The 12,858-nt window shown below is 44.4% G+C and overlaps 1 protein-coding gene across 1 annotated transcript in view; it reads left to right on the forward strand.

The window, feature by feature from the left end:
- Positions 1-11,834, forward strand: part of LOC146860197 (stimulated by retinoic acid gene 6 protein-like) — a 425,550-nt gene extending 413,716 nt beyond the window's left edge. The window contains exon 18 of the mRNA XM_085646323.1: positions 10,640-11,834. Within this exon, the coding sequence (XP_085502449.1) occupies positions 10,640-10,872 (233 nt within the window). The 3' untranslated portion in view covers positions 10,873-11,834. The remainder of the gene's footprint in view (positions 1-10,639) is intronic.
- Positions 11,835-12,858: the final 1,024 nt, after the last annotated feature.

Consider the following 12,858-nt stretch of genomic DNA (forward strand, 5'->3'; position numbering starts at 1 on the left):
TAACAAACTAACATTGATCCAGATATGTCATTAGGAACATTAATACAACATAATCCCATGATCCTTTCCCAGTTAAGTCAAGAGTGATATGAAAAGTAAAATACAAACTTTTAGAGTTCTGTTGATTAACATATTAACACAGGCCTGAACTTCTCATCCCTGATCTGGACTTCAGCATGCCTTAACAGTAGTCAAATGTAACCTGGCGTGAGTAATTCATTTGTCATTATTTATGAAACAGAATTTCTCTAAAATGCACTGGTACAGAGAGGAATTCACAGTGGACTCAGTGACTGTGAGACATTAAAGTTCTGTTATGTAATGTGAATTTGTGGATCAATTGAATTGAAAGAAGCCCCATGTCATCCCTCCTCCGCCAACACACTTAATGACTTATATAGGCTACAGTGGTGATACCCACTGGTAGATTTTCACCAAACATGTCTTTGAGCATGACAGCCAGACAACTCCACTTTGGTCTCATCTGGCTAAAGGACTTCATTCCAGATGTCTAGTGACTCTGGTTCTGTTTTGCAAACCTAATCATGCAGCAGTATTCTTTTTGAAGAGAAAGGGGTTTGGCCAGTCTAACATTTCTAATAAGCCCTACTTGCTCAGTTTTTTTATGATGGTAGAAATATGAAGTTTAATATTTATTTTATTGAATGAGGTCTATAGATCCCTTGATGAAGTAATTTTTTTTTTTAGTAATATCTAGGAACATTGTACGATCTGATCTTGGGGTAAATTTGTTAGACCTCAATTCCTGGGTAGATGGGTGACCTACTTGAACTTTCTACATTTGTAAATAGTTTTTCTGACTGAGGAAAGATAGACTTCAAATTGCTGCAAATTTCTTTGGAATACTTCTCAGACTGATGAGCTGCAACATTTGTTTCTCTGAAACAGACACGGATATCTTTTGGCTTACCTGTCTTTTACTACCCTTAACCTGAATTATCCAGACCAGTGTCTGATTTGAAATACTTCTTGATGATCGAGTAAGTCTGTAGACTCTTTTAGCAGTGCTTGATTACCTTCATAACTGATATGGACGTATTAGGACTGCGCTAACCTTTCACACAAGATTTCTAAGTGTTGGTTCTTTTATTTTAATAAATGATGACAAAGAGAAATTTGTGTGTGTTACGTGTCACATGAGGTTGGATTTTTTTATCGAATTATTGCCTCGCAGAGGACTATATGAATGTCAAATATGTCTTAATATTTAAAACCACTTTAAGAGGGTATACTTTCTTTTTCTAACCACTGTACACACACTTTGAGATTATTTGGGGGCATACATACTAACAGTTTCCATACCGGGGATTTGAAATTGTTACAATCCTAAAGAGAAAGTTGGAGGGAGCTGATTAGGGAAGTAAAAGATGCACTCGCTTCTGCCACTGCTGGAAAACCTGCGATGCTAACCTTGCTCTAACAGAGCCACTGTTAGCCATTGATTTATTTTAAAGAAATATGTCTTACAATGCACCAATTGAAAGTTAATTACACCTTGTACAATAATGAAGCCACAGCCCGCCATGCTCATATAAGCATCAAAACTATTTGAAGGGGGTTATTGATATCATCTACATAAACAATTATAAATATATTTTAGTTGCTCTTAACTCTTTTGTTAGATTTTTATGGGTATTGCCACAACACATGCTTGCACTGATGCAAGAGATTTGATCACAGGGACTTTCAGAAGTCCATAAGAAAGTGACCTAAGTGTTCATGTGAGAGCATAATGATCTCAGGGACATTAAGATGACCATGAGAGAGTGACCAAAGTGTTCATGTGGGAGTATAAGGGGAGATCAATTTTGAGATGATCGAAGGGCTGTTGCCATGAATTATATTGTGAGTTATACACAGAGTTTTTAATTGAATCCTCTTTTATACAGGCAGCCAATGTAAGGCTGCCAGCGCCAGACTCTCTGACTGATATTTGGGTATTTTGCATAAAACTCCGGCAGCGGCTTTCTGGACTACCTGTAGTCTTTTAATAACATAGTAAGGACTTCAAATGTACAGGCTGTTACTATAGTCTAGCCTAGAACAGGCTATACTCTGACCCATCACTCTCTTTGTAGACAGAGGAAGCCATTTAAGACATTTCTTCTAAGGATACCAACTGACTCCTGAGAGTTTGCGGGCCTGAATTTCCAATCTAGCCTGTCATCAATCCAGAAACCCAGGCTCTATAAGGCTCTCTAAGGCCTGTGTTGGTTTGGGACAATCACCTAATTGCTCTGGCCAATCTATTTCTAACCATTTTGAGGGGTTGTTTCCCGTAATCATGACTTCAGATTTTCAGTCATTCAGATTAAGCAAATTAACAGCTATCCATTCAGTGACCTTTGTTAAGCATTGGCCAGGCAGGGGCTGGGTATGATTACGGATCGGATTGAATGCCATAATAATATTTGTGTCTTCCGCATACGATACTAGGTACAGGGCAAATGACCGAATGATCTCTGCCAGGTGGCTGACCTAAATATTGAAAAGCGTGGGACTAAGGGAGGATCCCTGAGGCACCCCACAGGTAAATGAAAAAACATCAAAAGAAAAGACTTCCAAACATACCCATTCCATTCATTCATTAGTCTTTATTATCGATGTATTTCATCATAAAAGACAGTTACAATACAAAGAAAAAATAAAACAGAATACATGATAATAACAAATCCAGGAAAACACACTAAAAAATAATCATATAGGTAAATTACGGTAACCTAATGCCTCTTGTTTCTAATGTACCAAACCCAAGCCAAAAATTTAGCAACAGCAATAGCAGCAAATTCACTAGGGTCAAAACGCAAAATTAAAAGTGCTTATGACCCTTGTCTTGTTCTCAAGGTACGACATGTTGGTTTGAGCCATTTAGCTCGGGGTGCAGCATAAGCGGGGCAGACAAAAAAGATATGACCAACAGAATCAACACAGTCAGTACACCTTTTACAAGAATCACAGGAAACACCCTTCCATTTTTTTGTAAAAGAATTAGTCGGAAGAGTGCCTACTCTAAATTGGTGGTAGAGTTTCCTGTCTCGAGGTCTGGTGATGATATCCCAGTACGCCTCAAGATGAGGGATTTTTTTATGAGCCAAGAACCTGCCTGTCAAGGACTCTGCAGAAGCTGAGATTAGATGATTTTGCTGGACCATTGTCCAATAAAGGCCCTTAAAATCTTTCTTGGAGGGAAAGGGGTTATTGGCCGGGTCGGTCCAGAGAATACCCAACCCCATGGAGTCCAGGAGTTGTTTAGTCTGTCTAAACCAAGGGATGTTACCAGCCCCCAAGATGGATCGAACGTCAAGAAATACCTTGGCATAGAGGCCTAACTCGGGGACTGTCCATAATCGCCTCCAGAAAGCCAATGTCTTGAACCTAGCAATGTCATCAAAAGAGTGACAGCCAAGATCCAACAGGAGCGGTTTTACTGGGGTAGAACAAGGAAGGCCCGTGAGCATTCTGAGAAATTTATGTTGTGCCTTAACCAGGGGAGAGAGATCGGCAAAACCCCAAAGTTCGGCGCCGTAAAGGATCGCCGAGTTTATCCTAACATTAAAGATTTTAATGGGGGGGCCTATCATTCTCGACTGGGATTGCTTTTGTTCTTTAACTAGGCAACCAGAAAGCTGGGCGAATTTAAGAGTTAGAACATCAATTTGCGGCCTCCAATCCAGCTTGTTTTCAAATACTACCCCCAGATAGGTCATGACATTAGTTCGTTCGAGCAAGACGTTGTCCATGGAGACTTGGCCCTTCACACCTCTCCCTTTGTTAAAAACCATATATTTGGTTTTGGACACGTTAACAGACAGGTCAAAATCAGAGCAAAAGTTGGTAAAAACATTCAGAGCCACCTGTAATCCAGACAAAGTCTGGGAAAGGAGTAGGGTGTCATCGGCAAACATAAGGAGTGGAATTTTAATACCACCCAACGTTGGGGCGTCCGTAGAAGTGGAAGAAAAATACTGGACAACTCTGTTAATAAACAGTAAAAACAGAGTGGGCGCAAGGACGCACCCCTGCCTGACACCCCTATTGACCCTAAATCTATCTGTAACCTGGCCCTGTTTCCCCCAATGAACTTGTGCAAAGTTATTATCATGGAGCCTAATGATGATATTCAGGAGATCAACTGGGATCCCTTGCTCCGCCAATACACTCCAGAGTTTAGTCCTATTGACTAAGTCAAATGCTGACCGAAGATCTACAAATGCAGCATATAGTGTGCCACCACACAGATAAACCGTTTTCCAGACAATCAATTGGAACTTGAAAGCCTGGTCGATGGTGCTGGTACACGGTCTGAAACCGGCTTGCAAAGGAGAGATGATATCCTCCCGCTCAATCCAGGTCTGGATTCTTGCCAGGATCATTCTAGCGATGATTTTCTGGACAGAGTCAATTAGACTTATCGGGCGGTAGTTCCCCGGGCAGGAGCGGTCTCCTTTCTTAAAAATAGGGAGAATCTCAGCCCCCCCCCAAGAATCAGGAATGTCGGCCCCTCTGACTATGACATTAGCAAAATGTACAATATAAGGCACCCAATTCCCAAGGTCAGATTTAAAAAGGTCCGTGGGAACACAATCCATACCCGGTGCTTTATCACTTGGAACCTTACTTAAGGCCTTTTCTACCTCAACACAGTCGAAGGTTAAGGTCGGGGAGGTGGACAAGTCCCTGTATGTTACTAGGGCAGGCCCCTCAACCTGTGAGGGATCCGAGAACTGGGATTCAAAGTGCGTCACCCAGGCATCCGGAGGTACATGGTTAGTTGGGACCTGGCTGTTCTGTGAATTGCCCCACTTAACAATGTGCCAAAACGAGGTTAGATTCCGGTGTTTACTGGCAGCCAGAAGGTCGTTCCAGTGATCGTTGTCCCACTCTTGTTTGGCCTTAACTTTGGCCTTGTTATAATCTTTTCTAGCCAATCTGATATTAACCGGATCTTTGATGGTAATAGCAAGTTTTAATTTGCTATATGAGTCTCGGCATGCTTTATTGTACCAGGTAGATGGTTTTAAGATAATAGATTTCTTTGCCTTACAAGGTTTAGAAAAAAGAGATTTAAGGTCAGAGAATAGGTGGTCATGTACAAGTGTGGCTTTACCAACAACATCCTCAGTGCTCTGGAGAGACTGTAAATCGTCCAAAGCACAGGAGACCTTGAAGCCGATCTCTGATAATAGCGCACTATCAACAGCAACCTTGTCCCAGCATACTCGCCGTTGATCATTAGATAAGACGGCTTCTGCAGTCACTATTTCAGAGGGTTTGATTCTATATGCTGGACAAAGTGAGAGACTCAAAACCAATGGGTTATGGTCACTCTCGGGGCGGTCAAAAACCACCATATCGCATAATGTGGACCAAAACTCCACTTTAACAAGGGCATAGTCAATTCTGCTATTACAACGTCGGCCATCAGAAAAAGTCATCTTTCCACCCTTATCAGAGGCGGTCCGCCCATTGGCAGCCCTGAAACCCCGCTCCATACATAAACCCATCCACTGGGTGACAGACTCGGTCCACCTCTTGATAGGTGGAAGATCGAGAGGAGGGATATTTAGAATCGCGTCCACCTCCCATGTAAGTGAATCGGAGGCAAAGAGCAGGGGTTCGAAACAGCGATTTAGATCACCCACAATGAGGACATTAGTGCCTGTATTAATAGTGTCCAAAAACCCATCCAGTTGTAGGAAGGTATTAGTACCACGTCCACCTGGGAGGCCTCTATTATAGACATTTATAATCAGAAATTCGGGTTCATCGTGGTGTTGCAAAGAGATGATCAATAAATCGAGGCTGTCAATGACCAATTCTTTAGGGGAGTACCCAAGAGTTTGCTTAACCCATATACAGAGGCCGCCAGACGGACGGCCCCTGGTGCCACGAGTGGCCCCCTTGGAGAAATTTACATACCCGGAAAAATAGATGGGATCCACAGCCCAGGTTTCCTGGAAAACCAGGATATCATGGGTATTTGCCCAGACTGACCAGTCTTCCGAGGTTACCCTACTACTTAGACCCGCAACATTCCACGAGACCAAAGTCAGGGGGAGAGAACTAGATGGAGTAATACACGGGGAAACGGGGGCGGGGCCCATAATAGCTGGATGGGTTGCAATGTTATTGGGGCCCTTGCACTCACTCTCGGGGGACAGGGATCAATAGGGATGAGGGATGGGCTGGTTGGTAGAATGGGCGAGGTACTGGGAAACAAGGTACCCAGACCTACTTGTGCCCCCCTTAAGTCACCTCTCCCTGTTAACCCCGAGATGTCTGGACCGGGACAGACCTTACGCACATTGCCCAAATTTTTCTTGTTTGGTGACTGTCAATCAACCCCATCTAGAGAGTTCAGGGGGGCATAGAAATTTGTCAGTGGGAGATAAAAGTCCGGTCTTGTCAGTCGGTGAGAGCTCCTGTTAACCCTTTCCCAAACAGTGGACGTATCACATGTTGATGCGAGGGGGTTGTGGGGATAGAAATATGACAAGTCCATAGTGGATATGCCTGTCGCTCTCGAGATGTTAGGAAAAGAGCGAATATGGCTCACCACCCTTGGGTCACGAAAATTTATAATCACACAATCACCCTCCACTTGTTTAGCTCTAGTGCCCAACCAACAAACCCTGCGAACAGTCAAAATTTCAGCCCGTAGTCTAGCAGGTAAAGGCCTGTTACCATTTAACCAATGTGTGACTTTGTTCTTCAGCTCGCTATGAGACTCGGGCTTTGCCTGTAGGAGCCGAGGAACACCAGCCATTATAACTGTATATGGTTGGGACTCGGGTGGAAGGTTAATACATGGGAATTTTTGAAAGGGGTCAACATCCTCTAAGTTGGGCTTACTGGTAGAGATATTATTCGAATTGGTAGCAGTGTTAATAGTGCAACCTGGTTCTTTCGGGACATCAATATTGACATGAGGGCCGGGTACTTCCACAGCCTGATCGTTAAGAGCTGGGATATTGGGCGGTGCTCTGGCCATAAATACATTAGCAGTGGAACCAGGCCTAATTTTGTCAACTTTATCAAGATTCGAAGGGATCTTGGGACAAATAGGAGACACTGCAATCTTCTCCAACAGAGACGTGTTAGTGAGTACCATACCCTCTATCTTCTCAAGCGAGGTGGAGAGTCGGATAACTCTCTCTAATAAAGGAAGGAGAAGGGATTTAAATAACTTCTCTACAGGCTTGAGAAAATCAGGGGAGGTGGAGTCAGCATTGGGTTGGAGGGTAGGAGGGTGCAGAGACCTCGGACTTCCAGTTTCCAAGAGGGAACTATCAGACATGGTGGAGTTGGAAGCGTCACAAATGTTTGCGGATTTGAGTGATTTGGATGCTTTTGAGGTTTTTGCACGTTTCCCCTTGGGAGGAGCTCCCATACGTTTTCTTTTACTCGGAATAAGCCTAGACTTGTGGGCCTGAGTCAATGCTTCAGTAGGTAGTTGGTCAGATAAAGACTGTGGGAGGCTGGTGCTAACAATAGTTGAATCACCACTGGGCTCGGGAGTGCTAATTATCTCGTGCAAGACAACCAATGGACAATGAGCAGGTGTGTCCGAGGGTACTTGTGGGGTATTACATAGCATGTTGGGGATTGGTTGGGGCTGGCTGTTTTCGGGCGAGACGGCTGTCATAATATTACCGAGAGATGATCGTTTGGCGGACAATTCGAGGGACAATCTTTTTTCAGTTAATAAAATCTCGTGTTCGAGAACACGAGCAGCTCTTGTGATAAAATTGTCGAGAGTCCCTGTTACTTGACCCCCTAAGCTACCCCGCGCCACCTTCCTACCAGACCTTAAAGAGGTCATGTTTAGGGCAGGGCAGACAAGCAATAGGGGGGGTATCCAATAAGAATAAAAGAAAGAACCTCTGGGATTAAAAAGAAACAATAAATGTATATATCTAAATCACGATTAATTATTGGTATGCTAAGTATAAACAACAAATACTGAATAAGGCAGTCCACCAATCAGCAGTGAAACATGTACTCACGATAGCAACAATGTTTATAACTCGTCGGGAGAGACCCTTTTTCAGGGGGGTGGCCCGCCCCGTCCTCAACCGACCACGAACGGCCACAAACGGCCCGCTCTTTGCCCGGTCTTCGCCCCGGTCAACGGCCCGTGCGCGTACCGCTAGCGCGTTACTAAAATGAGCTGTTAATAACGAGGGCCGTTAACAAGGAGGCGGCAACGGGAAGAGCAACCAGGTGAGGCGGATCTGATTGGCGCAGGGCCCCTTGGTCCTCGCAGTCCCAGAGCTGAGCAAGGCAGCAGCCTTCCCCCTAGAGCAGCGTAGCGTCCGTGAATGTCTGTTCGCTCCGAGGCACACAACAAGAATGAAGACCCAACCAGGATTTTATGCTGTCAGGGCCGGCGAGCGGCTCCCGCGAAGCGGGGGCCGCGAGCAGTTGATTGATGCTAGGAGGCGGCAACGGGAAGAGCAACCAGGTGAGGCGGATCTGATTGGTGCAGGGCCCCTTGGCCCTCGCAGTCCCAGAGCTGAGCAAGGCAGCAGCCTTCCCCCTAGAGCAGCGTAGCGTCCGTGAATGTCTGTTCGCTCCGAGGCACACCAAACATACCATAAAACGTCTGTCTGCCAAAAAGGCTGTAAGCCAATTTTGAAGAACAGTCCTCAATTCCCACTTCTTTTAACCTCTTGATAAGAGTGGTGTGCGAAAAGGTATCAAATGCTATGCTTTGATCTAACATGATCAAGAAGGCTGTGCCACCCCTGTCTAGAATGCTCCTTAACTTTTCAGTGGCAGCAAGTAAAGCAGTCTCAGTACTGCTCCCCTTCCTAACACCTGTTTGTGTGGGATCCAAGATGTTATACGTTTCTAGATAAGCAGATAGATGTCCATTCTCCAGTGACAGCATTTACAAGTGACAATGAAGGTATTGGCTCAGCCACTTCTCTAATTGTAGAAGAAATTAATGTGGAATTCAGTAACAAGGCTTTGATTGCTTCATTTCAGGGTACCAAGTTAACATCACCACTATAACACACCAAACCTGACATCATCATAGAAAATCTTTGGAAAAATCTACAGCCAGCTATCGTACGCAAAAAGGTACAGGAGTAAACCCGTTAACCCAGTTGAGGCTGGGTAATTTATTATAACAATGAAACAATGTCTCAACAGGTAAACCAAGCAGGGGTACTGATTGGACAATGTATCAATCACATAGCACAGGGAAGAAAACAAGGGAGCCCAAAGGAAGGTGACAATATTGTTATTTGCATATAGAAGCACAGAATTACAACTAAATTGCATTAACCATAACAATCAATTGTGCACTGAAAGTGTTGTGGTGAATAAACGGCGCAGTGACACAAGTGATAAAGAAAAGCAATGTAAGGCGGCGCAAAGAAATAATAAAGTAATCAATGAAGGTCAGACAAATTATTTAATATCACAAAAACATAATTCAATTGTTTGTGGAGACCTATGGAAAAGCCACAAATGGGTTGTAGAGTTGACGGCGTTTCGACCTTTCTAACTTAAGGTCATCATCAGGACGATGGTTACATAATTTAATTAAAGGTGCTCTGAAAGTATTCAATGAAGGGGCTGAAGGAAAAGTAAATCCTATACGTCTTGCAGTCAGGGGCAAAGAAACGTGAAGCAGCAATCCAGGGTGAGGGAAAGTCAGGAATGAAAAGTGCGTGGAGGGAGGAACAGCAGGCGAGTGCAATGGAGGGCAACAATCGGCAAATAAGGTGGAGTGGCAGTGGGTTAATTCCAATGGGTATATGCTCTCAGCTTTATGCGTCCCTTACTGTGCTTGGATTAATTCCGGCTCCCGTTATTTGAGATCTTGTGCATATATTAATTGGACTCAACCCGCCACCACTGCCTAATTCACTGAGCGCTGCTCTTTAATTTACGCACCCACAACCTACTTGGATTCATTGTGTCCCCTTTGTCTCCCGTTGAGAGCATATACCCGGTTGCAGGAGGTCGCGGTCAGAAAGCTGCAACTTGAGTAGAAAATGTAGCCTCTCGAGTGGTAGGAAAATCAACTGGTGAAGCAGTGCCCTCTGACATGCCACGTGGTGCCATTCACGCTGATTTTTCATCACGGAATGAGCACCCTGTGATAAAAATCAGCATGAAGGGCCTAACTCCCGTTTGCGTAACTCCGATGAACCTCGCTGAGAGTTTATATAGCCTTATGGAATTCTGTCATCTGTAATTCCATCAGATCCACCCACCCCTACTTTTTATGTCACGTAGTTTGCCCTTGATATTTAGTACCCTTAATGTATCTAATCATTCATATTTTCAGCTATTTTTTCATTTTTACCTTCTATTCTTCCTGTCTTACGCCTTAGTGCTTTTTATGCTTCATGTTCCCTATTTTGCCTTTTTAATTTTTGTATTTTAAAACCCTCATAAATGTTACCTTTTATTTCTTTAACCTACTTCATTATTTGTAATAAACTATAAGGTGGTTCTGTTAGCACGCATGAACTCAGTAGCTTATTTGGTGCAAACCACATATTTCAAATCGTGCACTAAATTACGTGAATATTTCTGACCCTTTGATTTAGTGCTATAAAACGCAATACAAACCCCCTTCTTTGGTTCTTCCCTACAGATGTCCTTGAGGCTTGCAAAGGAAAGAAGTTCAGAATAAAATGGTGGCTGATGTATACCCTGCAAAACAACCCCCGACTAATCATGGACAGGAAAGTAAGGCGCTGCAACGCGGGTGCATTTCCAAAGGGAAAGGAGGAGCTGGAATGCCTAATGATGTCCTCTGTACGATCACGGAGATTGGAGCAAATGAAAACTATTGTTACAGAGCCTCAAAACAGCCCGGAGTCATAGATAAGACACACCTGTGAATAATGTAAAAATAAAAGTTGTGAAAGGATTAAAACAAAGGTATTCACTTAAACTCAAATTTCCGTGTTTCCCTAATTTCAGGCCAAACTTGACTGTGACCATTGTGTTTCAAATTCTGTAGGCCCTCACTGTGGTTATGAAAGGCGGTTTATGTCTTTGGGGGGGGAGGTCCTAGTCCCCTTACTAGTTTGGGATTTCGACATCACTGTATATGGGGATCCTGCTACGGAACCGTCATGTTGTTGACTCTTGATGAATCTGTGAAAGTGAGGTCACCACATGGGGTATGACAGAGCAAGGCCACTCCTTTCTACTAGGCCCTCTGTCATATCACAGGCACTTCCTATTGCCATGAAAAGCCACAGGTACTCAAAACGATAGCCAAACACATGCCCTCCTTGCGTCTAGGGTAGCGCCATTACACATTCGGCTCTAAGGCTTCACCCAGGTTTAGTCCATTTAGAAGGTTCTGAGGGTGAGTGCAGGAGGCATTTTCCACAGGCACCTATACTGGCCAACTAGCCTAGGTAGGCCTTTGAGAAGTGGTGACCAGGTAGCACTCCTGCTCTTTGTAGGGGAGGAAAATATAGGGGGTACTGTACATTACTATTTAGAGCTGATTTGGCAGCTTTCCAAAGCCAGGTTTGTAGTGCATGTATGCCCCATTGGTAAAGACAGGTCAATAGTGCCTACATGGAGAACAATGCATGGGAGTCTATCTCTCCCTTCCCAGTTCATGTCGGGTACTCCCACAGCTCCAGTGAAGCTATGGGCCCCCGCCCCTAGTGTTCTTTTCCTCAGGTTGTGATCTGTTCAACCTTCAGCCAGCTGCCTGAGAATATACAGAATGTCCTTGGCTTGTGGTTCACTCTCTACATCTGAGACCTCTTTCATCCTGAGGACCAGAGGTGGTTTGCCTATGGAGCCTGCAACTGCAGTATCTGATGATCCCTTTGTGCTTCTGCACAGAGAGGAACCAGAGGCACGAGATACATTAAAACGGTTATTCTCACTTCCTCTTTCTTGTTAGAATGATCCCAAGAGGAAAGCCTTGTTCTTCAAATGGTGGAAAGGCCATTCACAATAGGACAAAGGAGCATACACACGTTTTGAGTTAGTCGTTCCTATTTAAGGAGAACCAGCGAAAGGAGGAGTTAGTTCTGCAAGCCCAAGGTAACTAGTGAACCTATGCTTTGATACTTTTGATTCAGCCAGGAAGTCCATAGAAGTCTGCCCCATTTGATCTGTGTGAGCACTTAGAGGAAGGCTAGGGAACAATGTCTAGCATCTACTGTTTGAACCCTAACACCAGCCACATTTCTCTTTGTCTCCTTCTAGAACAAGGAGCCCTGTAGCCCTGTAGTCCAGCAGCAAAAGTAAAGCAAGACTGGCAACCTGTCAAAAACCCATCTTTGACTCCGAAGCCACTTATGTGCCAATTTGTTATTGGCTAATCGTGCACCAGGATGTGCTACCACTTACTGCACAACCCATTCTCTTCTAACTTGAGGTAACAGCTCCAAAAGATCTCCATCAACCACAAATAGCCTTTAGTGATATTTCATGTGAAGCTACAAGTTTCCTCATTCACCATCAAGAGGCATTTTACAACTAAGGGCCTCATTACGATGTTGGGCAGAAACTTTCCGCCGTTACCGTCTCGAATTCCGGAACCGACCGACTCGCAGTTGGCGGTTCCACTCGACCGATTATGATGCGGCCAAACACTGTTCGGTCGGAGTCCCATTGATCTCTATACGAGCCCATATTCCACCCAACAACACAGGCTCCTATGGGGAAATGGGGTGTTTGCGGAAAACCATGCACCCTGTCACAGGCACCACACAGTGCCTGCCACACAGAGCAGGGTATTAGAGGGGGGTCCCTTACGTTCCCCTCGGTGCTCAACCAGAGGCATCTGTATGAAGGGGGCCGATTCAGAAAGACCGTGCGGTTTACAATCCGACC

The sequence above is a fragment of the Triturus cristatus genome, chromosome 3_1 (assembly GCF_964204655.1).
Source record: "Triturus cristatus chromosome 3_1, aTriCri1.1, whole genome shotgun sequence".
NCBI lineage: Eukaryota > Metazoa > Chordata > Amphibia > Caudata > Salamandridae > Triturus > Triturus cristatus.